The sequence below is a fragment of the Podarcis cretensis genome (genome assembly GCF_951804945.1).
Source record: "Podarcis cretensis genome assembly, chromosome: 8".
NCBI classification, from domain to species: domain Eukaryota; kingdom Metazoa; phylum Chordata; class Lepidosauria; order Squamata; family Lacertidae; genus Podarcis; species Podarcis cretensis.
In genome coordinates, this window is record NC_137177.1 from 19,273,574 (window position 1) to 19,298,866 (window position 25,293).

Sequence of the window (25,293 nt, forward strand, 5' to 3'; positions counted from 1 at the left end):
TGCGGCAGAACTAACCACACAGCCTTGGACCTGGCAGTAGCCTCATTGTCACTTACGTGGGCAGGGCAGCAGTGAGGTCAGGGTGCCACAGGTGCAGTGACAGAGCCCAAGGCAACTATCTTTGAAAGCTAAGAGGAAACCAAGCACTGAAGGAGCTGCTGCTCCTTCATCACCAATGGATGGAGCCAAGCTGGTTTCATGTCCTATGAAGCTGCATTATTTATAGTGAGTCGAACACCATTTTGTCCATCTCGTTTTGGACATGGCTTACCTCCCCCCCCCCCCCTCAGCACTACCTGGAAATGCCAGGGACCAAACCTGAGACCTTTTGCATACAAAGCATGTTCTCTGCCCCTGAGCCACAGTCCTTCTTATGTCAGTGCAGGGAATAGTTTTCCCAGAACCATTTCACTGGCTTAACATGGCTCTGCTGTCCTTGCAGATATATGAAGCCCGAACCAAGAGATGAACTTCTGGCTGCTTCCTCTGCCGCTGGTCTCCCTTTCTATACACACCAGGTGGTGCTGTCTGCATTCTAGCAGCATCTAGTAATGGGCATTAGAGGGAATCAATGGCCTTTTAAACTGTGGGTGGAGTATTGTTTTGTTTGTTATTATGGTATGCATTTTTTGTGCTTTTATATTGTAAACCACCCTACTGTTCCTTAGATGAAGGGTGGTATAGAAATTTAGTTAATTATTGTTGTTACTGTATGGATGGTGCATAGACCAGTGTAATTTTGTTATCTGCAGCTCATTGTTGCTATTATTTCTCCAGAATTGAAATGTATTTTCTCAATCGGCTCCTGGAACAAATAGACAGGAGCGCTCAGTTCATGTTTCCTCTGCCAGGATGTGCCCATGGATGCCACGGTCCTAGGATTCCCCTGACCTGTCACCTGTAACACAACCTGTGCCTGGGGATCCTGGTGTCTTTATTCTCCCAGGATGATGCCACTGCCAGTGGGGTGTAGTGGTTAGAGTATAGGACTTCAGATCTGGAAGACCAGGTTTCAAATCCTCACTCAGCCATGAACCTCACTAGGTGATCTTGGGGCAGTCTCTCAGCCACAGCCTACCTTGCAGGTTGGTAGTGAAAATAACATTCAGGGTGGCAGCCATATATGCTGCCTTGAGCTCCTTGGAGGAAAGAAATGGAATGCACAAGTATGATAGCCCAGGTGACTATTACAGTTAATATTTTTTTTTTGCAGAAATCAACCATAAGTGTCCACTGCATGAAATGTATGATGACTCCCATTGATAATTGTATATTAACAATCACTGTTTTTCAGGCCATTGATGCTTTTCATGCATACATACACATTCATCACAATTGTACTGCATTATGGGCTTTGTAGTCAACCCCCAGGTGTTTTGACATGTAGGTATTTCATGCATGGTCACAGTGGTATTTTGGTATACTACAAAACCCACCTATGTGGCGTGGTATGGTTGAAGTGTGCATATGTATGAAAACATGCATGGGCCTAACTACAAAGCCCATAATACAGTGCAACTGTAATTTAACATACACATCCAGGGCCTTGGTAATAATGAAACCTGGGGTTGGCCAGGATGCAGTGTGTTTCCATTTCTTATGTCTGTCACCACCTCTTAATTTCCCCCCAGACATGACTGCTACTTACATCTAACATCTAACTAACAAATAACGCCTTCCTATTCCCCACTAGGCAAGCTGGCCTGTGTTCCTCATGTCAGATAAAGCATGGAGCCAGAATGAGCAATCAATCAGGCATGCAGGGAGCAGATCCTTGGGCTACTAAAGTATGCAGTCAAACCCAGGTTCCAATTTTGAAGCTTTATTGAGATTAAGGATCAGGGATGATGGAGAAGAGGTAGCATCAGAGGAATAAAAGTTTATTCTCTAAATGGCCATACAATTCTAAGGAGAAATCCCAGAACTTTTTTGCTTGAAACAAGGGCTCTGAGAAACAAAAGGAGGTGGGGGGGATTTCCAGTCTGCTCCTGGTATAGAGAAACCATGAGGGTGGGGTTGGGGAGTCTGTGGCCCGCCAGATGTTGTTAGACCCTAATTCCTATCAGCCTCAGCTAGTATGGCCAGTGATCAAGGATGATGGGAGTTGTAGTCCAGTAACATTTGGAGGGTCAGAGGTTGACCATCCCTACACTGGAGCAGTTTTCCTCAACTTGATGCCTTCCTGATGTCGCTAAACTACAGAACCCATCACCGCTGACTTAGGGATGGAGAAATACGTCAATGTCAGTTTCTCTCAGTGTCTTGTTTATTTAATTTATCCACAGTTCACTCCTCCATATTTCCGCATCAATTGGTGATTTTTTTTAAAAAAAAAGGACTCACGAAAGATCATTAGCATTTTAGTGCAAATTTCTCCCATACACATTTTTTTGTATACAATTTGGCCTAACATGAACATTTTTGACAAACAGCTTTCCCTAATATAAGACATAGCTGCATGTTATCTTCACTAGTATGCACTTTACACTAGTACGTGCATTTTTATACCCACTACTCAGATGAGCCATGGCATTTCCAAAATGTGGAGACAGGCGGATTTCAAAGGATGCCTGGCTTTCGTTCTGCATCTTGTTTTGAGAAGTGCAAATTAGGTAAGTTTGCTTTTAAATGAGAACGGAATCAAATTTCTCCCCCCAGCCCTATCCTTGACCGTTTGGGCCATGGTGGCTTGGAATTATGGGAGTTGGAATCCAACAACATCTAGAGAGCATAGAGTTGAGGAAGGCTGCATGAGGAGGGTGTTTCGTTCCCATTGGCTTGTGGTGCAACAGCTATTCTGAAAAGGAGAGTTAGGTCACTGGGCCACAGGCAGGAGGGTGTTAAGGAAAAAGTGAGATGAGAAAGAGAGGCACTGTTTTCTCAGCTCTCCCATATGGGAAGTCGCCTTTTGTGTTTCCATTTTTGATGAAGAGCTCATCCAAGCTTGGCCATGGAGTCCCATCTCCATCCCTGCACAATCTAAGGTCATCGCTGTCGACTAATCAGGCCTCAATGCCAGAAACATTCACCACTGTGCTTTTCCCTGATTTGGAGAGCATTTTCCTGTGGAAACAAATAATGGAAAGCTAAAGCATGGGTGAGCATAGATAAAAATGCTTGTTTATCCATTTTTTTATTCCAATTTTTTAATCCTTTTTTATTCCAATCTTCAGCTGAAAAAAAGCTCCCAGAGCAACATACAGAGAGAAAAAATAAGACAAGTCAGGTTAACCTACCCTCTTTGAGGAAGCCAGTATGGCGTAGTGGTTAAGATTGTCAGCCTAGGTCCTGGGAGAGACCAGGGTTCAAATCCCCACTTGGCCATGAGGCTCATTGGGTGACCTTGAACCAGTCACCATATGTCAGCCTGGCCTACCTCACAGGGTGATTGTGATGATAAAACGGGGAGGAGAACCATGAGTGCCACCTTGGGCTCCTTGAATGAAAGGTGAAATATAAATGTGACAATAATTAAATTTCTATCGGGGGAGAGGCACAATTGCCATTTAAAATTAGTTGTGTGGGTTTTTTGTTTTTTAAAAAGTCTGACATAGATGAAAGTATACTTGTGCTAAAAAAGAAAGAAACATGTGATAAAGAACAGTGATCAATAATATAAATAGGGCAATAGTGTTATGGAACAACCAGTTATAGATCCAGCCAATCTTTTTCAGATATGTCCCAATTAGCCCTGAGTCCTTGGACTAACTGAAATACAGTGGTACCTCAGGTTAATTACTTAATTCGCTCCGGAGGTCCGTACTTAATCTGAAACTGTTCTTAACCTGAAGCACCACTTTAGCTAATGGGGTCTCCCGCTGCTGCCGCGCCACCGGAGCACAATTTCTGTTCTCATCCTGAAGCAAAGTGCTTAACCTGAAGCACTATTTCTAGGTTAACAGAGTCTGTAACCTGAAGCGTATGTAACCCGAGGTACCACTGTACTAGGTTCAAAGAATTTGTGATATACAAAATAAGGTTGTGTTTGTAGAGAACAGGCTCTCGACAAAAGGAAAAGTGCTCAGCTAAAAGACTTTTTTCAGCCGCTGACACACTAGTTGAATTATTTGGACACCTTCCCCAAAGCAGATGGAGAAGGTTTTCTAAGCCAAGGACTCAGAACCAATTGGGACATATCTGAAAAAGTCTTAATGGTCAAAACACGTCTATAACTGATGGACCATGGAAATCACTACAAACTGCTATCACCACCATCCCAATCAGGCTGCTGTGGCTGCCAACTGAAACATGAGATGGGATGAGTAGATGAAAGACTGGTGGAGGAAGATCACCACTGGAGAAGGTTAAGAAGAGATTCCCATCATTGCTATGCCAATATTTGGTCCTCGTTTCCTACCATGACTATTCTTCTCTTCCCCATATGAACTCACCCATTGTTTTCTGTGCCTGTTCCGGATGGGTTTTTGCCCAGGATATTGTTCCTACAATACATCAGCAAGCCACGCTGGCGCTTGTAGTAGCAGAAGACATCCATCACCAGCAAAGCCACCAAGAGGATGATCAACACAATGAGCACAAGGATGCCAGTTCCCAAACCTTGAGTGTCTGGAAAGGGGAGAAGGATATCCATTTGCAAGAGCAGATGGGAAGGACATCAGAATTCAGGAATCCTTTCGCTAGCCTTGAGCAGAGAATGACCCCCATTGTGAGCAAGGGCACCGGCCGGAGGGGGAAAGCTGAGGTGAAGGTAAGTCAGCACAGACTCCTGGCATGTATTGTGGCTGTAAGAAAGACAGCCATTGGGAGCAACAGGCAAGATTGTTGGCTGGGAGTGAGGCATATTGTGGTTCTCATCGTTCTCTAGGACCTTTGATAGAGTGCAACTTCTCAAGCTGTAATTCCTTTGGACCTATATAAATAAGATTTTATGACTGGCTCTTGATCTTTTGCTTTGTGCCACAAAGTAATTGAATTTTGCCATTTTTTAGTGAAGGGGAGGGGACTGGCAGTACCTAAAAGAGACATGAGAATCTAAGTAATACAGACATTTTTATTACCGCAATAACTGATCCAGCTTAGGTTAGTACGCTTCTATTTTATTTTATTTTAGATCCTGTTGCATGTTTTCAGAAACATTTGTATAGTTCCATCATCCTATTTAATGTCAAATATGAGAGCTATTCCTAGGTATTTAAAGCCACCAAGGGCTATGGATAGTAGAGAGTTAAGAGAGAAGCCAATTGAGATCCCTTGTGTTCAGATTGACCAGAAGGATTGTTGATTTTGAAAAATTTATTCATAAATCTTCTACTTAATTAATTTGCTTACCACCAGAAAGTTCTTAATTTTTAGTTGAAATCTCATTTCTTGTCATTTGAATCCATTGACTCAGGTCCTACCTACCCACCCTCTGGAGCAGAAGAAAACAAGCTTGCTCCATCTTCCATGAGACAACCCTTCAGATATTTGAAGATGGCTGTCATATCACCTCTCTAAATAAATTTAAAAAATTGTCCAGTAGCACCTTAGAGACCAACTTCTGGGTATAAGCTTTTGTGTGCATTCACACTTCTTCAGATACACTAAAACAGAAGTCACCAGATCCTTATATACAGTGGGAGGCTGGGGTGGGGTTTTTCTAAGAGGGGTAGTAGGAGATGGGTGATGGACTCAATTGGAATGGTAAACCTGTTGACGACTACAATTAGTCCTACAGGAAAAAGCAAGGGATAGTATTCAGGTGACCAAAAATAGCTTTAGCATATGTAATGAGACAAGAATCCAGTATCTCTGTTCAGACCAGCTCTCTCCATAGTTTTCAGTTTAGTAATACGTTGTAATTCAGCAACTTCTCTTTCAAGTCTACTTCTGTATATAAGGGTCTGGTGTCTTAATGAGGGTGAAAGAGGAGAGCGCAAAATATGATCTGTAGCTCAACATCAAAAAAAACTAAGATCATGGCCACTGGTCCCATCACCTCCTGGCAAATAGAAGGGGAAGAAATGGAGGCAGTGAGGGATTTTTCTTTCTTGGGCTCCATGATCACTGCAGATGGAGACAGCAGTCACAAAATTAAGACGCCTGCTTCTTGGGAGGAAAGCAATGACAAACCTAGACAGCATCTTAAAAAGCAGAGACACCACCTTGCCGACAAAGGTCTGTATAGTTAAAGCTATGGTTTTCCCAGTAGTGATGTATGGAAGTGAGAGCTGGACCATAAAGAAGGCTGATTGCCAAAGAATTGATGCTTTTGAATTATGGTGCTGGAGGAGACTCTTGAGAGTCCCATGGACTGCAAGAAGATCAAACGTGTACATTCTTAAGGAAATCAGCCCTGAGTGCTCAGTGGAAGGACAGATCGTGAAGCTGAGGCTCCAATACTTTGGCCACCTCATGAGAAGAGAAGACTCCCTGGAAAAGACCCTGATGTTGGGTAAGATTGAGGGTACATGGAGAAGGGGATGGCAGAGGACTAGATTGTTGGACAGTGTTCTCGAAGCTACCAACATGAGTTTGACCAAACTGCAGGAAGCAGTGGAAGACAGGAGTGCCTCGCATGCTCTGGTCCATGGGGTCATGAAGGGTCGGACATGACTAAACAACTAAACAACAACAAGGGTCTGGTGACTTCTGTTTCAGTGTATCTGAAGAAGAGGGCATGCATACGAAAGCTTATACCCAGAACAAACTTTGTTGGTCTCTAAGGTGCTACTGGACAATTTTTTAATTTTTTTTATTTATTTCGACTGCATCAGACCAACACGGCTACCGACCTGAATCTAATATCACCTCTCAGTCTTCTCTTCTCCAGGTTAGTGTCAACATTCTGACTTTAAGCCAATTGTTTGCAACTCACCTCCTTGAAGAGTAACCTTCTTCTTGCTGCTACCCTGATCATTGGCAGCTGTTATTAGCAGTTCTGAGAGATCCTCCTGTGATGTTGGCGTGAACTAGAAACAAAATTAAAAAGGAGAATTTAAGATGCATCAAAATGTGAGGTGGAATAGTATTCTGCTATGACAAGCGAAGGAACACTTATGGGGTTTTCATTTTCCAAAACTTGCACCTGCCCTCTTGAGCCTGGTGCCCTCCACATGCTGCTAGACTACAACTCCCAGCATTCCTGTCCATGGGGTTATAGTCTGAAACATCTGGAGGGCACCAGGTTGCAGAGAAGAGTGGCTTACACTGCAGGTGTCCTCAGCAACCATTGGTGGCTTGATATTGCTTGCTTACTAGGGCTGAGCAGAAACAGTGATCCAGTCTAAAATTCATGAACTTAACCCAACAATTCAAGGAGGGGTGATTTCATGGAGTAGCCCCTCACCCAACTCTTGTGGGGTTGAATTTACCCTTTCACTGTGAAGTGAACAACTGGTGTGTGTGTGTGTGTGTGTGTGTGTGTGTGTGTTATATCTTTCATTAAATGTTCTTCAAATGCCCTGCAGCCTCCCTGGCTGCCAACACTTCCTTATCTGCAAATGCCTCAAGGGAAAAGTTAAGCTGCTAGAACCACCAAGGGCAATTTGTCCATCTGCCTTGCCCCATGCTCCCTGTCTGGGTCCTTATAAGGTGAAGGCGCTGCTTAAGCATTTTTGTCTTCTCTGCATTTTTACAGGGAATGTTCTTTGCCTTTTGGATGTGTTTGGTTTTTAATACTTTTGAAATGTCTTGAATTGATATAATCTGTAGTGTTTGTTTTTACATTATTGTATTTGCCTGTATGTTTTGTGAGCTGTCTTGGGGGCCTTCTTGCCTAAAAGGCAATGTGTGAAGAAGCAGTTAGCATAACATAATATATCAGCATAGGAAACTGAGAATGCTGGCTACCATACACCTGCAATTGGTGGGCTCACTTATTTGGTTTTTGATTGAAGTTCTTCCTTTTACCTTTCTTTAAAAAAAAAAAAAACACCACTCACTGATCTCCATAAAAGTTTACATTAAAATTTTCATTTGATTTTCATTTTTTAAAAAACAAAAAAACCAGGCACAGTAGACAGCCTCCCCAACTTACAGAAAAGGCCATCTGGGATCATCATTGAGTTTTCAAGAAGTGTTTTATGGGATTTGGGGGTTCCTTTGAAGGGGGACCCCTGTAAGCTCACTCAGTCCAGTGTATGAAATTATTTAGCCACATCTCTGGGTGTTCCGATGTAAAAAAAATAAATGTTGCTGTTTGTTAATGGTGTTGCTATGGTTGCACATTTTGGAAAAGAAAATTGAATGAAGATATTTATTTTAAAAATCATTAATGGCAGACATGCTTTCCTGGTTTATATCTTATGAGTCAGTCCTTATAAGTGGATCCTGAGACAAATGTTTCACTGAGGAGTGCTTCTGTTCAGCATTCCATTCTAGTCAGTCATATCCCTTTCCAAGATGTTCCATTTGCTACCACCACCAGTTTTAGATCCCAACACACACAAACACACACACATACGAGAAAAATTGGTTGGTCTTCCATGGCCACTGAACATGTTCAGTCCTCATTAGGGATGGAGGAGAAATCCAGTTCAGTTTGAATGAATGAATGAATGAATGAATGAATGAATGAATGAATGAATGAACTTTATTACGGTCACAGACCAGGATAAAAAAACACACATATACCGTATTTTTCCCTCTATAACACGCAGATTTTTTCTCCTAAAAAGGAAGGGGAAATGTCTGTGCGTGTTATAGAGCGAATGTGTGGTCCCTGGAGCCGAAAAATCAGGCAAAAATCAAATCGCAGCGCTTCACGGAGAAGGGAAAACTGAAAAGAGGAAGTGGATGCTTTCCTGCATTCTGCCTCAGGGTCTTACTGCCCACCCACCTGTGTTTCGTTGCTGTGTTTGCTGAAACGGAACAAAGAGCAGGGAAAGCCCCTCCCCTCCAGGCAAGCAGAGGGGAATTCCTCTCTGTGCTTCTGTGCTGCTGAGGGAGAGGGAGAGAGAGGGGGGAAGGGAGAGAGAGAGGGGGGAGGGGAGGGAGAGACAGGGGGGAGGGGGAGGGAGAGAGAGGGGGAGGGGGAGAGAGAGGGGGAGGGAGGGAGGGAGGGAGGGAGGGAGGGAGGGAGAGAGAGAGAGAGAGAGAGAGAGAGATAGCTGGCTTGGGTGGGGGGAAACTTTTGCCTTTCTTTCCTCCCTCCCGTTAAATCCCTCTCCTGCATTCTTAGCCAGCTGCTTCTCTGCACACCCCTCTCATGTCCCTTATTTGTTTTTCCTTCGCTCCCCACTTAAAATGTGGTTACAAAGCATAGGTCCACATGGATCCTCAGGATCTTTGCATTGGGTCACCCCAAATTCACCACCAGATCACATAGCATGTCCATGGCTACAGCCTGCCCCCCCAAAATCACGCACCCACTGTTGCCTGGGGCTGCAATGGTGCAAAAACGTGGTTAAAAAGCATGGATCCACAGGGATCCTCAGGATCTTTGCATTGGGTCACCCCAAATTCACCATCAGATCACATGTCTGTGGCCACAGCATGAAGCCCAAAAATGATACATCCACTGTTTCATTCAGAATGTTTTTTCCCTTGTTTTCCTCCTCTAAAAACGATGTGCGTGTTATGGTCAGGTGCGTGTTATAGAGCGAAAAATACGGTAAATAAAATAGCAGTTAGGATTTTTTTTAACTGATAAATGTTGGAGCAAATAAGGACAAAGGAACAAGCATAGGATAAAACATCTGAATAAAATACAAGATTAAACATGGATAATGAATGGATAAAAACTGATAATTAAAACAGATAAAAACTAAAAACAAATAAAAACATGCAGTTAAAACAACTGTAAGAGTGTAAGAACTAAAAGACTCGCAGTTAAAACAACTATAAGAGGCTGCAGAGTAGAAGCCTCTGAAATAGAGGACACTCACAGCATTAGAAACTGATGTGGTTAAATATGGTTAAAACAGACAATTAAAACAATGTACAACAATAAATTTAGAAACAATGAGCAACAATAAACTATCCCAGGGAGTTGACTCAGAGTCACCCATGGAACCAAGTTTGGGGATTTTCATGCCGGACTATTTTGACACAAACTGAAGCACAGCTCTCCCTCAGAGCTGAAACTTCTGCTAATTTTGTGATGCAATCCTCCAAATGAAAGCATACACTTCCATAATAGGGGGAAACATGCATAGATGTGCATATGTTTGCAGAAATGACCGTGTTAAAAATCTACTGTTGGAATCCATCTGTCTCAAGAGACAATGGAGTGTGCCTTGGGGGGGGGGGGAGAGTCAAACTGGTAGTTAGCAGCACCAAAGTGACCTCCCTAGGATGCAAGCCTGGACTGTGGGTGGAACTAGACATGGAGGGGGGGAGCTATAATTAAGTCAGAAATTAGATCGTTCTAACAAAATAAAATAAATCTCTATGGGAAATGGGGTTTTAAAATTTCCTGCTCTCTTGCGCCATCTGTTGTTACATGTTTATAGTGCAGTCAGTCAAATCACTGTTTCTTTACTAATGTAGCTGAGTTCTGTGTGTATGCAGGTCCTGGGCCCCACTCTGGGCCTTGCTGATGTGGTCCAAAGGAAAGCAGAGCAATACTTTTGGCACCAGCCGGGCCACAGGATTTGCTGGAAGGAGACATACAAGACACCATCAAACCATCTTAGGGAGTCCACTCCAGAGTTGTGTAGGGTTTACTCCTTAGCCTTTCCTTCTCCCAAAGATATCATACAAAGCAGTGGAGGTTTAGGATCAGAGTTTTCCTTCTTCTAGATGGGCTATCTTTCCAGGTTGAGGAGCCCCATCTGCCCCTCACTCCCCTCTACAGCAAGTGCAGAAATTGCTTGCGTAATTGTTGGAGCCTCTATTGCTCTTGTCCACTCAATCTGCCAGAGCCTATCTTCACATGCAGAGGAAGCATCTTAACTCAGCAAGGATTCATTGGCTACCCACACCTGGTTTAGTTGGCCAGTCAAAGCCTTTCCTGTGGTTTGGCCGTTGTTGCATGCCGACGGCTTCTAGCAGCCACAAGTGAGAGCTGAGTGCAAGGTGGGGACCAAAGGTGAACAAACAACCCCAGAAGGAGCACAATGTGCCCCCCCCCACCAGAGGAACTAAAGTAAAGGTAAAGAGACCCCTGATCATTAAGTCCAGTCGTGACGCACTCTGAGGTTGCGGCGCTCATCTCACTTTATTGGCCGAGGGAGCCGGCGTACAGCTTCCGGGTCATGTGGCCAGCATGACAAAGCCGCTTCTGGCAAACCAGAGCAGCGCACGGAAACGCCGTTTACCTTCCCGCCGGAGCGGTACCTATTTATCTACTTGCACTTTGATGTGCTTTCAAACTGCTAGGTTGGCAGGAGCAGAGACCGAGCAACGGGCACTCACCCCGTTGTGGGGATTCAAACCACTGACCTTCTGATCGGCAAGTCCCAGGCTCTGTGGTTTAACCCACAGTGCCACCCGCGTCCCATACCAGAGGAACTACCCCTCCCCTAACACCCCATACTATGTTAGGCAAAATTGCACTCCAAAATTCATATATATTCCAGCAACTGCTCCCTAAAATGCTGCTGAATTATTTTTTAAAAAATAAATGCAAACTGATAGGGAAAAGTGGAGAACTGAATTTAAGATTGGGGAAGTGGGGATGAGGAACTGAGAGAAACTGAAACTGAAACTGACCAATTTGTCGGGAACGAGTTGGCTGTTATCCAATGCTCAGGGATGATGCAAGTTGTAATTCAAATCAGCCTTACCTCAAAGGAATACGTATGTCTGTCTTGGTCCTGCGCCACTTTCTTGATATCATCACCTTTGAAAACCTTCCCCTTCCAAGCAATGGAGACAGAGGGGGGAGGGTAAGCCAAGATGCTGAAGTTGTATTGGGCAGGTGTCCCAATCGGGGTGACAAATGAGTCGCCTGTGAGGAGCTCTATCCTTGGAGTGACTGGGAAAGCAAAGCAGATTGACATTTGTTACATGGGAAGCTAGCTTTTCCCATTATTTTACCTCTGGGTAAAACATAGTGACTGCCAAGTAATATATTTTCTGTATTTCTGATGTACTTTGCTTTTGAAAAATTGTTTGCCGGTCTTTGGACCGTAATAAAGAATGTGGGGTATTATCTATACAGTGGTACCTCGGGTTAACAACTTAATTCGTTCTGGAGGTCCATTCTTAACCTGAAACTGTTCTTAACCTGAGGTACCACTTTAGCTAATGGGGCCTCCCGCTGCCGCCGTGCTGCCGCTGTGCAATTTCTGTTCTCATCCTGAAGTAAAGTTCTTAACCTGAGGTACTATTTCTGGATTAGCGGAGTCTGTAACCTGAAGCGTCTGTAACCTGAGGTACCACTGTACTGACTGGCAGCAGCTCTCCAAGGTTTCAGGCAGGAATCTCTCTCAGCCCTACCCTTCTCTTTCCAAATCAAAAGACCCATCCACTCCTTGCTTCCTAAACTTTACCTCTGATTAGGTCCATCCCCTCCACATACAACCAAATTTACAACCCTGGCAGCCCAACAGAGGCCAAGGCTCCTATCTCCCAGCACTGTGCTAAGAGACCCCAAACATCTCTTACATCTAATATTGAGGGAGACGTCCATGACAACAGTTTCATTCCGCTCTTTAATGCTGGCCTCGCAGGTGTGGACACCAGCATCTGAGGGTTGGGAGTCCTTTACCACCAACGTCCCATTTGCAAGCACGGAGATTCGTCCTCCTGCCCAGAAAGGAGAAGCAAATTAGCAGTGGTGATAGTGGGATATACCGTATGTTTTGCAGGTACATACTAGCAAAATATCATAACAAATGCCAAAAGCAAAAGGGATATCGAGAACTGAACATTGAGCAAGACAAATACCTGCACCTAAATCAAGATCAGACAATAACAAATAACCAATGACAGATCAGTATAACACATTTCCAAGTAACACAAATGGGTTTGCATTATCCTGTACCTTATTGCTTCAAAATAAATTAGAAAGAGACTTCATTTCTCCATAAAGACATTGTCTATGCTCTCTCTGGTTCTAACCACATGTGTGAGCTTAACCCTGCATACAATGGTCAAGATTTTAGTCATCCATTCTCTTCCCCCCACCCAGGTTTTGTCAAATAATAATTTTGGCAGCGGTCAAGAGATGTTGTTTTAACCCCTTGTCCTCTAACAGCACAGGAGAAGCAAAATAGCAGAGGTGCGAGTGGGTTTTCTATCTAGGGGCACCTCTGAACAGAATATCCTACTCACCATCTCCAATCTTACTGATTTCCTGGTTTCCAAAGGTCCATCGTACAGTCGGTGGTGGGATTCCAGTGGCTTGACAATCAAAGGCTACACTTGTGCCCTCAACAACTTCCTTCGTGGGCTCCATGGGGGTCACAAACCTCGGTCTCTCTACGGATAGAAACATGGGAAGTTGATTTGTACCAAGCCAAGCCATCTAGCTGACTGGCAGCACCTCTCCAGGATTTCTGGCCCCAACTGAAGACACTAACAATTGAACCTGGGCCCTTCCACAGGCAAATCACAACTTGGGGTAAAAAATCAGAGTCAGGTGGACTGGACTGCACTTGGTGACATCATGGTATGATGAACTTTGTACACAGTGTTCAAACCAGGGGGCAGAGGGAGCCTAACCTTATCTTTTGCGTTGACCTTATTGCCTGCTGTTTTTAAGGATATGATGGGAGGGCAGAGAGGGGTTAAACAGTTCACCCGTCTTCACATGAAAATCTGGGAACTGTAGCTCTGTGGGGGGAATGGAGCCTCTTAACAGTTCTCTGCACCCTTAAGAAACTAGAGCTCCCAGATTTCTTTGTGGGAAGCCATGAACTGTTGAAAGTGGTATCGTAGCACTTTAAACTTATGGTGTAAACGTGACCTACGGTGTGTTAGTTTTACCTAACACTCCCAATTTATTGTCACTCTAGACCACGACTTGGGAGCCCTTTTCAATATGAGGGATGCATTCCCTAACGGGCAGGTTTCCAATGGCCACCTGGCAAGCGAGGCCAGAGGCAAGAAATGGGGCAAAAGTAGATGATCCAGTCAACCAAGAGACCATTAAAGGGAACGTTTCAGAAAGGAGAGAGCCCTTGAGGTTGCGTGGCCTTGGGGGTCCCAAGGGCCAGGTAGAGAGGCCTGGGAGGCAGCATCCATCCCCTCCTCCCTGGATCTGAGGTTCTCGGTCCCTGCTCTAGCATATTGCAGGAACGTCAATAGAACGTCAATAGAATGTCACTTACGGACCACACGGATTTTGATCTGGGCAGTTGCTGTGTCTCCAGACTCAAAGTCGCCTTTGCAGGTGAAGATCCCTCCTGCCTGTGGATCAGGAAGAGTCATCTCCAGCCCCTTAGACTGCTCGTCGATATGCCGCAATGCGTACAGCTCTGAATCCTCGATGTCAGTATCCTCTGGGTCAGTCCAGGTCAAGGTAGCTTCCCCACCTGCTCTCACTGACATGCGGAGGAATTAAAATCCACAATTAATAGATCGCCCAGATGGGGTGGTAGCAAGGGAGGGAGGGATGATGAGAAACCTGACCTGATTGTGGTTTTGACCACAGTGCCACCCATGTCCCTTCTGATTGATAGGGCTATTCGTCAAATCAGGGGTTGCTAAGAGGGTTGCCAAACCTTCAGGGCTGACCTGAAATCTTCAGGTTTGCCTGCCTCCAGTCAGGTGGCAGAGGGAGGGCTTGTATCTCCAGGTATGTAAGACTGCCTTAAAAAGGGGTTTTTAAAAATAATAATAAAGAGACTGTACAGGCACCTGCTGCAAATGATTGCCTAGGTCTCTGCAAGAGGTTCTGCCCTCCTCCGCGCCCTCTCCACTTCTGCCAATTAACCTCCATTCCAACAGCTCAGTGATGGGAGGTAGCACAGAGGAAGGAAAAGGACTGGGCTGGGCTCAAGATGAAGAGAGGGTTATGAGACTGCATGCACACCTGGAGCAAGGTGTAGAGCTCTGGGTGCAGGTGAAGCAGGTGGAAAGCAGCAGGAGGAATGCAGCCCTGCTGCCTCTGTGTGTGTGTGTGTGTGTGTGAGAGAGAGAGAGAGAGAGAGAGAGAGAGAGAGAAGAAGAGAAGAGAAGAGAAGAGAAGAGTGGAGTGTAAACAACAGTTTCTCTGTTTTGCAAACATGTCCACAGGCCCCCCCCCCCCCAAGTTGGCAACCCTTCCATCAAATGAGTGGAGAGTTGTATAAGAGAAACGTTGCGCACACACATACAGACTATCTTAAAAAGTTGGATGAATGGGTGGGTTGTTGTTTTAAGGAAAGCCCAGATTTTCACAAAAACAGGAGCCACTCTGCTCTGGAAAGGGCAGTGAATATGTAGTTGTCAAACATATCCAATCATCTCTTGAAGACCAAATCTATGTACAATTAAAGTCTGGACAAATCCCACCAAGGATCCCGGGAGGCAACAGAGACTACCCGTTACAGAGCTATAATTCCCAGCTGCCTTAACAGTTCCCATTATTCTTTGGGGTGGGGGGGGGCAGAATATGATTTAAATGTATGCTGTGTACACAACTTGAGTGCAGGTGGGAAAGGAAGAGGTTCTGTGAATTTTAAACAAAAGGAAATGTGCAGACAGAACAGCGAGCGGCTGGGAGCCTATACCACCTCTGAGCCCTCTTCCTGTCTCCCCAAAGCCACAAACAATTGGACTTTAAAAAACAAACAAACCAGATGCCGCATGGTTATTTAAATACATAAGCAGCAAACATAATTTTAAACAAGTTTTTTAAAGGCAGACCACACACACCCCCAGAAGCGGGGTGGGAGAGAGGCCAAACTGGCAACGCAAGCAACGTCCACTGTGGAGGGAAGCAGGTGTGTCCTCTGAAGGAGCACGTCAGACCACTGCTCTATTTAGCTCAGTGCTGCCTACACTGACTGGCAGCAGCTCAGATGTGGGGTGAGCTTTCCCTGCCCTATCTCGAGATGCTGTTTGCAAAAGATGTGCTCTATCACTGTGCTGTGGATCTTTCCAATAGGAAGCTTCCTTATACCGAGACAGATCATTGGTTTATCTCGCTCTTCACTGTCTATCTCAGGGATTGGGAGCCTGTGGTCTTGCAGATGCTGTTGAACTACAATGCCCATCATCTCTTGACTACTGGCCATGCTGGCTGTGGATAATGGGAACTAGAGTCCACTAATAATAATAATAATTATATTTATACCCCACCCATCTGGCTGGGTTTCCCCAGCCACTCTGGGCGGCTTCCAACAAAATATTAAAATACAATAGTCTATTAAACATTAAAAGCTTCCCTAAACAGGGCTGCCTTCAAATGTCTTCTAAAAGTCTGATAGTTGTTTTTCTCTTTGACATCTGGTGGGAGGGCGTTCCACAGAGAGGGCGCCACTACCGAGAAGGCCCTCTGCCTGGTTCCCTGTAGCTTTGCTTCTTGCAGCAAGGGAACTGCCAGAAGGCCCTCTGCGCTGGACCTCAGTGTCCGGGCAGAACGATGGGGTGGAGACGCTCCTTCAGATATACTGGACTGAGGCCGTTTAGGGCTTTAAAGATCAGCACCATCACTTTGAATTGTGCTCGGAAACGTACTGGGAGCCAATGTAGGTCTTTCAAGACCGGTGTTAATGTGGTCTCGGTGGCCACTCCCAGTCAGCAGTCTAGCTGCTGCATTCTGAATTAGTTGTAGTTTCCGGTTCGCCTTCAAAGGTAGCCCCACATAGAGTGCATTGCAGTAGTCCAAGCGAGAGATACCGGTAACTAGAGCATGCACCACTCTGGTGAGAACTGGTGCGAGTTTATTTGGCAAAGGCATTAGAGAAGCTACCATGGTGAGTCCCACACGCCTATAGATTACACAGGTGTATACAGAGGCATCCCTCGGCATGAAGAGAAATTAAGGGTTCACCCATACTTCTGTTTTTCCCATGATTCCTTCCACTTGTCCCGTGATTCCTAGGCATGGGTCCAAGAGGTTCATATTTTTTTTGTCCCACTATTTTCCCTGGGGAAACCTGCTGTTTACCACTGAAATGAAACAAATGCTGATCTTCTGCCGCAAACCCTTTTGTTCTCATCGAGCAGTAAGCAGCTGATTTTGCCCAGGACAAAAAAAAAACCCTCTCCTTCCCCTTCCAACTCTACAATTCTATGATAATCACGGGGCAAACAGGACTGTGGATGTGCCCCAAGTCCTTTTCACAGAGGGAAAGTCACCCTGCGCCATCACAGCTGGATGTCTGATCCAGCTGGAAGAAGAGGATGCTCACTCTTACCAAGCTGGTTCAAGGCTGAGCTTTTCCTGCACAAACGTCCTTGACACACCTCCTTAGTGCAGGCTGGGTAAGCAAATTCCCCTAACAATATTTTTAGAATCATAGAATTGTAGAGTTGGAAGGGAACCCAGGGGTCATCTAGTCCAACCCCTTCAAATGCAGGAATCATTTGCCCAATGTGCTGGGAATTATAGGGGACAGAACTACCTAAACTGTATAGAAACTTGTATGCTTCTACAGTGGCAAGAATGTTACTCTCCCAGAAATGGAAAGAAGCAGAAGTCCCAGCAAAGGAAGAATGGATACAAAAACTTATGGAATATGGAGAAATGGTGAAACTTACCAGAAGATAACAAACTTTTTAAATAAAAGAAATGTTTTATTGAATATTTACAGATAAATTGTAAACAAATAAGAACATTGGCAGTATTATTGTAATAACCTGCAGTTTTATATAAGAGTATATATTTAAAGTAGATGACTAAATGAGCAAATTAAGTTAATTTGAAGAAGGTATTAAAAATAAATTTAAGGAACCGCAGAAAGAGAGGAAAGGAAGTCAAGTTCTGAAATGTTAAAATGATTGTAAAACTAGTGAAAAGTATAAATCTGAAAAGCATAAATACAATTTTAAAAAGCAACGGGGGGGGGGGGCTCAAACCCATAACCTTGAGATGAAGAGTCTCATGCTCTACCGGCTGAGCTATACCAGACAGTCTGGGTAAGGCAAATCAACCAGTTCCCCACTGCTGGTCTCTATTGACTGGCAGCAGCAAATCTCTCAGGTTTCAGACAGGGAAGAGATGCTGGGGTTTTGAACCTGGGGCCTTCTATATGCAAGCAGGTCTCTGCCACTCAGATCACCCTGCAGGGGCCCCAAATACTGTGCTGGCTCCTGGTCTGATGCATATTCGTGCACACCCTCTCCATTATCCGCTGTCACCTTTGCACAAGAAATACGCTTTCTCGCCCAGCTGCACGTCCCCATTGCCAGGAATGATCTCCAGAGATGTCTTGGCGGAGTGAACAGCCCCTAGGAAGAGGAAAGAAGCACATTGTTTGGTCCAGTCACAAAGCAAAGTCCTTTTAGCTCAGAGCATCTAGTCAGGGCTGGCCGACCAGCACAAGCAAGCATTCCAAGCGGCCACAGCCAGCGGCAATAGTGTTCAGAGCACCACTTAAGCAGCAGATTATTCAAGAGGTGTCCCCTCATGATCCTCAGCAACCTCACAGTGACACCAGGGTGCAGCTTTATAATTGCATGGTGCAACGACAACAAAAATATGCCCTGGACCACTTTGGAGTCCAGGAAAAGTAAAATTGGGGACGTGGGTGGAGCTGTGGTTTAAACCACAGAGCCTAGGACTTGCCGATCAGAAGGTCGGCGGTTTGAATCCCATGACGGGGTGAGCTCCCGTTGCTCGGTCCCAGCTCCTGCCAACCTAGCAGTTCGAAAGCACATCAAAGTACAAGTAGATAAATAGGTACCGCTCCGGCGGGAAGGTAAACAGCGTTTCCGTGCGCTGCTCTGGTTTGCCAGAAGCGGCTTAGTCATGCTGGCCACATGACCCGGAAGCTGTACGCTGGCTCCCTCGGCCAATAAAGCGAGATGAGCGCCGCAACCCCAGAGTCGGTCATGACTGCACCTAATGGTCAGGGGTCCCTTTACCTTTAGCTTAAAAGTAAAATTAATGGGTTGATTATCTACATTTCAGTCGCTACACTGGTGAGTCAGCTAAATATAAATACGGGGGAAATCACTCAAAAGGGGGAGAAAGTGGGCTTTCTTTGATCCCACTCACACCATACGTTTAAAGCATTATGATACCACTATAAACATTCCCCCGAAGAATTCTAGGAGCTGTTGTTTGTTAAGGTGCTGAGTTGTTAGGAAAGGCTCCTAATCCCCATCTCCACCCCCGGAGTTACATTTCTCAGAGTGGTTTATCAATCTCTCTTCCCAGGGACTTCTGGGAATTGAAGTTCTGGGGGGGGGGGTCTCTTAACAACCCTCAACCAAGTATGCTTTCCAGGAATCTGGAGCTGGGGGAAACCATGACTATGATAAGGGGCATGATACTGTTTTGATTGTATAGTGCAGTTGGAACCGAAGTCATGGCTATTAATTTCAGTAGGTCTACATTGAGTAGGACTAGTATGGACTAGAACACAAAATAGGTGTTGGCTCCTTCAAAACTATCCTGTTAGGCATTCAGAAAACAGCAGCAGCTGCAGTAATTTGCCGTTAGGAAAACTAAGCAAAACATTTGCTTGCAAGTTTGAGCTAGGGCAAATGGCAGTTCAGCTGGCATCTCCAGTTAGCAGCATAGGGAGAGCAAGTAACGGGGAAAGACCTTTTTCTGCCTTAGATTCTGGAGAGTTGCTTCCAGTCAGAGCAGATATTGCTGGGTGAGATGGACAAACTGGCTGGCTTGGTACATTCCTAGATTTTCTAGGTTTGAGATTACTTGCGGAAGCCTTCTGATCTAGAGGCACTTCAGCCCATCACGAACTCCTCCTCTGACTGACTGTCCTTATGTAGCCCAAATGCCCAGGCAGCCTACAATATCCCCAAGCACAAAGGAAGCATTGCTGGGCTTCAGAGAGCCCCCAAAGTTTGCAGAAGTACAACTGGGGCAGGGAGGGGGTTGGAGGGGTAGGAAATATACTAGAGATTAAAAGGCCAGAGACATCTGATTAGGATCATGCGTGGTCAGTTGCCACAAAGCACTGAGGAAAATTGGAGGAAGGATAATGGGTGCAGTATTCTGGGAGAGGGTATGCCAGACTGGCTAGGACCTTGAAGAGGGGCACTGCAATATTTTGTTGCAGGTCTCACTTGCACCCTTAAAGAAAAAGTCATAAAGAGGAAGGAACGAAATAGCCAAAGAGCTAATACTAAGGGACTGTGGGCAGTCTAGACACCCACAAACTCCCTTCCTGGAACAGGGCCCTTTCCTTCATTCATTCATTCATTCATCTTACCTGCTGCAAACATGAAAATGAGGAATCTCCCTGGTTCCATCTTTAAAAGGCGGGGATAGGAATTGGGCTCCTTTGCCTTTCAGCACCAGCAGTTTGGAACAGGGACTCCTGGGTCCTGGGCTATTTATAAGGCTTTCTCGCCCACCCACCACCCACCCTCCCTCTCCCTCCCACCTTTTTCTTTCCTCCTCCCTGCTGTGTGCCCCTGTGTCATCAGTGGGGGGAGGGAGGAAAAGGGCTGGAGCAGGAAGTCAGGGTGGGAGGGGAGAAAGAAAATAGGAAGATTTGTGTACATGCACTCTTGTGCGGGCCATTTGGACATTTCCAAATGTGCATTTGCCTATATTTCAGCAAACTCAGGTGCTCAGCTACGATGGCTACCTAGTCAAAACAGTACCATTAAGATGCAAGAGGGTAGCACCAGCATGCTCAAGTGGCAGAACTCCAAGATTTGGAGGAGAAAGAGAAAGAAAAAATTCAAAATAGAATATCTCAATGACGATTGAGCATAATCCATTGCCACAGAATGCTGAGTGTTTGCTAGAGGGGGGCAGAATTAGGGGTGGCAGAACGAAATGGGATAAACTCAAAGGAAACTTGGGCTGTGTGGCCTAGCTGGAACTCTCAACAACAGCACTATGCACTGCAACATTTTGTTGCACTCCACACTTGCTATTTAGCTAGCTAGTTACATTTGTTAGTCGCTTTATAAAAATAAATAGTGTTGATGCAACTTAATAACAAAATGCTGACAGATAAAATCAATTAAAAGCCAATTAAAAAAATACAAATGTACAATACAAAATTCATTTAAAAGCTCATTCAATAATACAATAGGAAGGACAAGTCCTAGTAGGGATGTGAGCACACACACACACACCTTGATCCATCCCAGGGCCCCAATCCAGGCACCCAATCCGGGTTGCCCCAGGGAACACCTGGCCAGCCCCAGATCCATCCCTGAAACAAGTTGGGTGAAGGACTGATGTTTAATGAGAGCTTTTTAAACTCCAGTTAAACATACAGCCTTCCACCTGTTGGAGAGCTGGGAGGCTCTGATCAGGCGAAGAAGCGCTGCATCACCAGACCCTGCCATACATGGAATACTCTTGAGGAGCAGCACTCTGCAGCAGAAGCCAGAGGATTCGATCTTGTGGGGTGCTGCTCCTCAAGAGCCACCCGCTATGGAGATCACCCACCCAGCCCGCCCTGGATCAGGCCATTGGTCCATCCAGCCCAGCACCCTGTTTTCAATGCAGCCAACTAGATGCCTGTGGGAAATCTCCAAACACGAGCTCTTTCCCTGTCCTGCAGCTTCCAACAACTGGTATTCAGAAGCATTTACTGCCTCCAACTGCGTAGGTAGAGCACCTCCACAAACTTGTCCGATCCTCTTTTAAAGCCATCCCAGTTCGTGCCCATCACTGCCTCCTGTGGAAGTGAGTACCACAGGTTAACTATGTACTGTGTAATTTTAAAACACTAATTAAACATAAAGTGTTGGTGGGAGAGAGATGCAGAGTCTCCTTCCCTCTCACCTGGTAGAGAGTGTGGGGTTCGATCTCATGGGGCACTGATACTATTGTTTATATAGGAATATAAAGCTTGGGGGTATTGAGGTAGAGAGGAAATAGATAATTTACAGTTACAAAACCCTTGGCAAGGTTCCTATGCAACTGAATAACGCAACAGACTAGTAAATCTAAATATTTCCTTTCCCCCATTATATATATATAGACACTTAAAACAAGCAACAACAATCTCAGCTGACTTGGGCCAATATCTAATCCTGCAGAACAGCTCATAAAACAAAGGATAGCCCCTTCCCTTTCCTGGACACAATGAATATATAAAAATACAACCTGACTCTGAGTTGAATGTGGTATTGCAAGTTTATGTTGAATGGGGGAGTTCTTGTTCCTGCCAGGGGTTTCAAAGTATATTTTACGTTTGTGAATTGTGCCTTTTTGAGTGATTTTTCCTGCATTGCTTCAGGGATCACAAGCCTTCATGGCCCCTTTGGCTCATTTGCAAAGCAGAGGAACCATTGTGACTCTCCCCAGCACACCAAAATTAACCCCATGCTGTGATTAGGCTGGCGAAGGCTTCCTTCAAACCTGATTTCAATGTCTGAGATTTCATTTGCTGGTTTATTTAAACTTATTTACCACTTAAGTGGCTTTTTAAAAAACACACCTCAAAGCAATTTACAAAAAAGAACAGGAAAATGAAAGTATCAGTAAAAGCAGTCTAAAAAAAGCTATTGAAAGCATTTAAAAAAATGGAATCAACTACAGTGGTACCTCAGGTTACAGACGCTTCAGGTTACAGACTCCACTAACCCAGAAACAGTACCTTCTGTTCAGGATGAGAACAAAAATCGTGTGACGGCGTCGCAGCGGCAGCTGGAGGCCTCATTAGCTAAAGTGGTGTTGTTGTTGTTTAGTCATTTAGTCGTGTCTGACTCTTCGTGACCCCCTGGACCAGAGCACGCCAGGCACTCCTGTCTTCCACTGCCTCCTGCAGTTTGGCCAGACTCATGTTTGTAGCTTCGAGAACACTGTCCAACCATCTCGTCCTCTGTCATCCCCTTCTCCTTGTGCCCTCCCATCTTTCCCAACATCAGGGTCTTTTCCAGGGAGTCTTCTCTTCTCATGAGGTGGCCAAAGTATTGGAGCCTCAGCTTCATGATTTGTCCTTCCAGTGAGCACTCAGGGCTGATTTCCTTGAGAATGGATACGTTTGATCTTCTTGCAGTCCATGGGACTCTCAAGAGTCTCCTCCAGCACAATAATTCAAAAGCATCAATTCTTTGGCGATCAGCCTTCTTTATGGTCCAGCTCTTACTTCCATACATCATTACTGGGAAAACCATAGCTTTAACTATACAGACCTTTGTCGGCAAGGTGATGTCTCTGTTTTTTAAGATGCTGTCTAGGTTTGTCATTGCTTTTCTCCCAAGAAGCAGGCATCTTTTAATTTTGTGACTGCTGTCTCCATCTGCAGTGATTATGGAACCCAAGAAAATAAAATCTCTCTCTGTCTCCATTTCTTTCCCTGCTATTTGCCAGGAGGTGATGGGACCAGTGGCCATGATCTTAGGGTTTTTTTGATGTTGAGCTTCAGACCATATTTTTTAAAGTGGTCGTGACTGGATCTAATGGTCAGGGGTCCCTTTACCTTTACCTTTTACCTCAGGTTAAGAACAGTTTCAGGTTAAGAACAGACCTCCAGAATGAATTAGTTCTTAACCCGAGGTCCCACTGTATCAGCTAATACCAGATTAAAACACATCAGCATTCTTGCATTGACAGGAGCTGGACCAGATGGCCCTTAGAATCCCTTCCAACTCTACAATTCAGTGATTCTATCAACATTCTACATTAGCCAGGTGGGCTAAACAAAAACATTGACTCCCCCCCCCCAACAAGACCCTAGACCACTATGCCACTGTCCCTCACAGCCAGTAGACCACCGCACCCACCCCATGGGGGATGAGACGCAACAAGTCCTTGCAGTTGTGATCTACAGTCCTGTTCTCTGCCTCCACCCATCACTGTGATGGGCATTTTGTTTATTATGTTTTCAAGAGACAGCTCCTTATCTCCGCAAGGATCTACCATCCCAGGAAAGCAGGGGGACTTGGGGACATGAAGAGGAGGAGAGCAGGAAAGACAGGGTTTGGCATTTGAGTTCCTTTTCAGAAAAGCTGTTCGCTTCTTCCCCGGCCGCTGCCCATCCCAGCCCTTACCACCCCTCCTCTTCCTTCAAGACAGTGCCCCACCTAGTCAGCCTGTGATGGCAAGTACATGATGGAAGAACTTATGGGAAAGGTCAGCATGGCGTCATGTGGAACAATGCCATTGTTAGGGGTGTCCCAGGTGGACAAGCACTGGGATGTGTGTGTTGTGGCCCAGATCCGCCTACCTGTCCCCTGCTTTTAAACTTAAAAGTTTTAATTTTGTAAAAACAAAAAGACTGAAATATACTCAGAATCGCAAAGTCATTTCATGCTCTTTATTCAGCTCATGGTGGTGAGGAGGAATGAATGAATGTCCCCTCAAAGTATCTGCTTTATATACATTATTTACACAATGGGCTGCACATGATTGGCTAATTCCGGAATTCTACTGTAAGCCAATCAGGTTGTGGATTCACTTCAATCTGGAGCATGATTGGGTGGTTCCTGCCAACCAATCATACTGCTGCATTGTTCTAGGACCAATCAGACTGCTGCATTCTGAATCCTATTGTTCTAGGACCAATCAGACTGCTGCCTTTTGGATCCTATTGTTCTAGGACCAATCAGACTGCTGCAGTTTGGATCCTATTCGACTCAGTACATAACAAAGACTTTGCCTATACTTTGAACATGCTGTGAAATGCAGTGCTGGTGGGACATGCAGGCACCCAGACAGCTGCAAACTTAATTTGCATAGACACCTAGCCTAGAAAGCACTAACTAGGCTTTGGGAAGGAGCCCTCATGCCTCTCTCCCAATGCTGCTGACCCCCCAGCTGCTTCTGTGGCCCCTGTCAGCTGGCCAGGAGAAATAGGGGTGCCTCAAATCAACCCAGAAGCCATAACAGCTTTAGGAATCCCAGGGCCGTCCAGGAAAATTGTGACAATTGAAGATTACATACCCTCCAGGTGTCTCTACAGTGGTACCTTGGGTTACAGACACTTCAGGTTACAGGCTCTGCTAACCTGGAAGTAGTACCTTGGGTTAAGAACTTTGCTTCAGGATGAGAACAGAAATTGCACAGCGGCAGCACGGCGGCAGCGGGAGGCCCCATTAGCTAAAGTGGTACCTCAGGTTAAGAACAGTTTCAGGTTAAGAATGGACCTCCAGAACGAATTAAGTTCTTAACCCGAGGTACCACTGTATAGATAATACCCCACATTCTTTATTACGGTCCAAAGACCGACAAACAATTTTTCAAAAGCAAAGTACATCAGAAATACAGAAAATATATTACTTGGCAGTCACTATGTTTTACCCAGAGGTAAAATAATGGGAAAAGCTAGCTTCCCATGTAACAAATGTCAATCTGCTTTGCTTTCCCAGTCACTCCAAGGATAGAGCTCCTCACAGGCGACTCATTTGTCACCCCGATTGGGACACCTGCCCAAT

At 45.2% G+C, this 25,293-nt stretch overlaps 1 protein-coding gene across 1 annotated transcript; it reads right to left on the reverse strand.

The window, feature by feature from the left end:
* Positions 1 to 1,806: 1,806 nt before the first annotated feature.
* On the reverse strand, positions 1,807 to 20,270 carry LOC307221572 (neural cell adhesion molecule 2-like). Its single transcript, XM_079986211.1, has 9 exons — positions 20,160 to 20,270; positions 18,118 to 18,207; positions 14,160 to 14,372; positions 13,162 to 13,308; positions 12,493 to 12,633; positions 11,670 to 11,860; positions 6,818 to 6,911; positions 4,392 to 4,566; positions 1,807 to 3,063 (listed from the first exon to the last, which is right to left on the reverse strand). Exons 1-9 carry the CDS (start codon positions 20,197 to 20,199, stop codon positions 3,003 to 3,005), a joined length of 1,152 nt encoding a protein of 383 aa, XP_079842337.1. The 5' UTR covers positions 20,200 to 20,270; the 3' UTR covers positions 1,807 to 3,002.
* Between the last annotated feature and the right edge of the window lie 5,023 nt (positions 20,271 to 25,293).

Bases quoted from the DNA above. Each gene is read 5' to 3' on its own strand.
- LOC307221572 (XM_079986211.1), bottom strand. From the start codon at position 20,199: ATGGAACCAGGGAGATTCCTCATTTTCATGTTTGCAGCAG. The intron at 6,912-11,669 runs GTAAGGCTGATT...TTTTGTTTCTAG, and splicing joins GACATACGTATTCCTTTGAG to TTCACGCCAACATCACAGGA. The intron at 4,567-6,817 runs GTGAGTTGCAAA...TCCCCTTTCCAG, and splicing joins GAAGGTTACTCTTCAAGGAG to ACACTCAAGGTTTGGGAACT.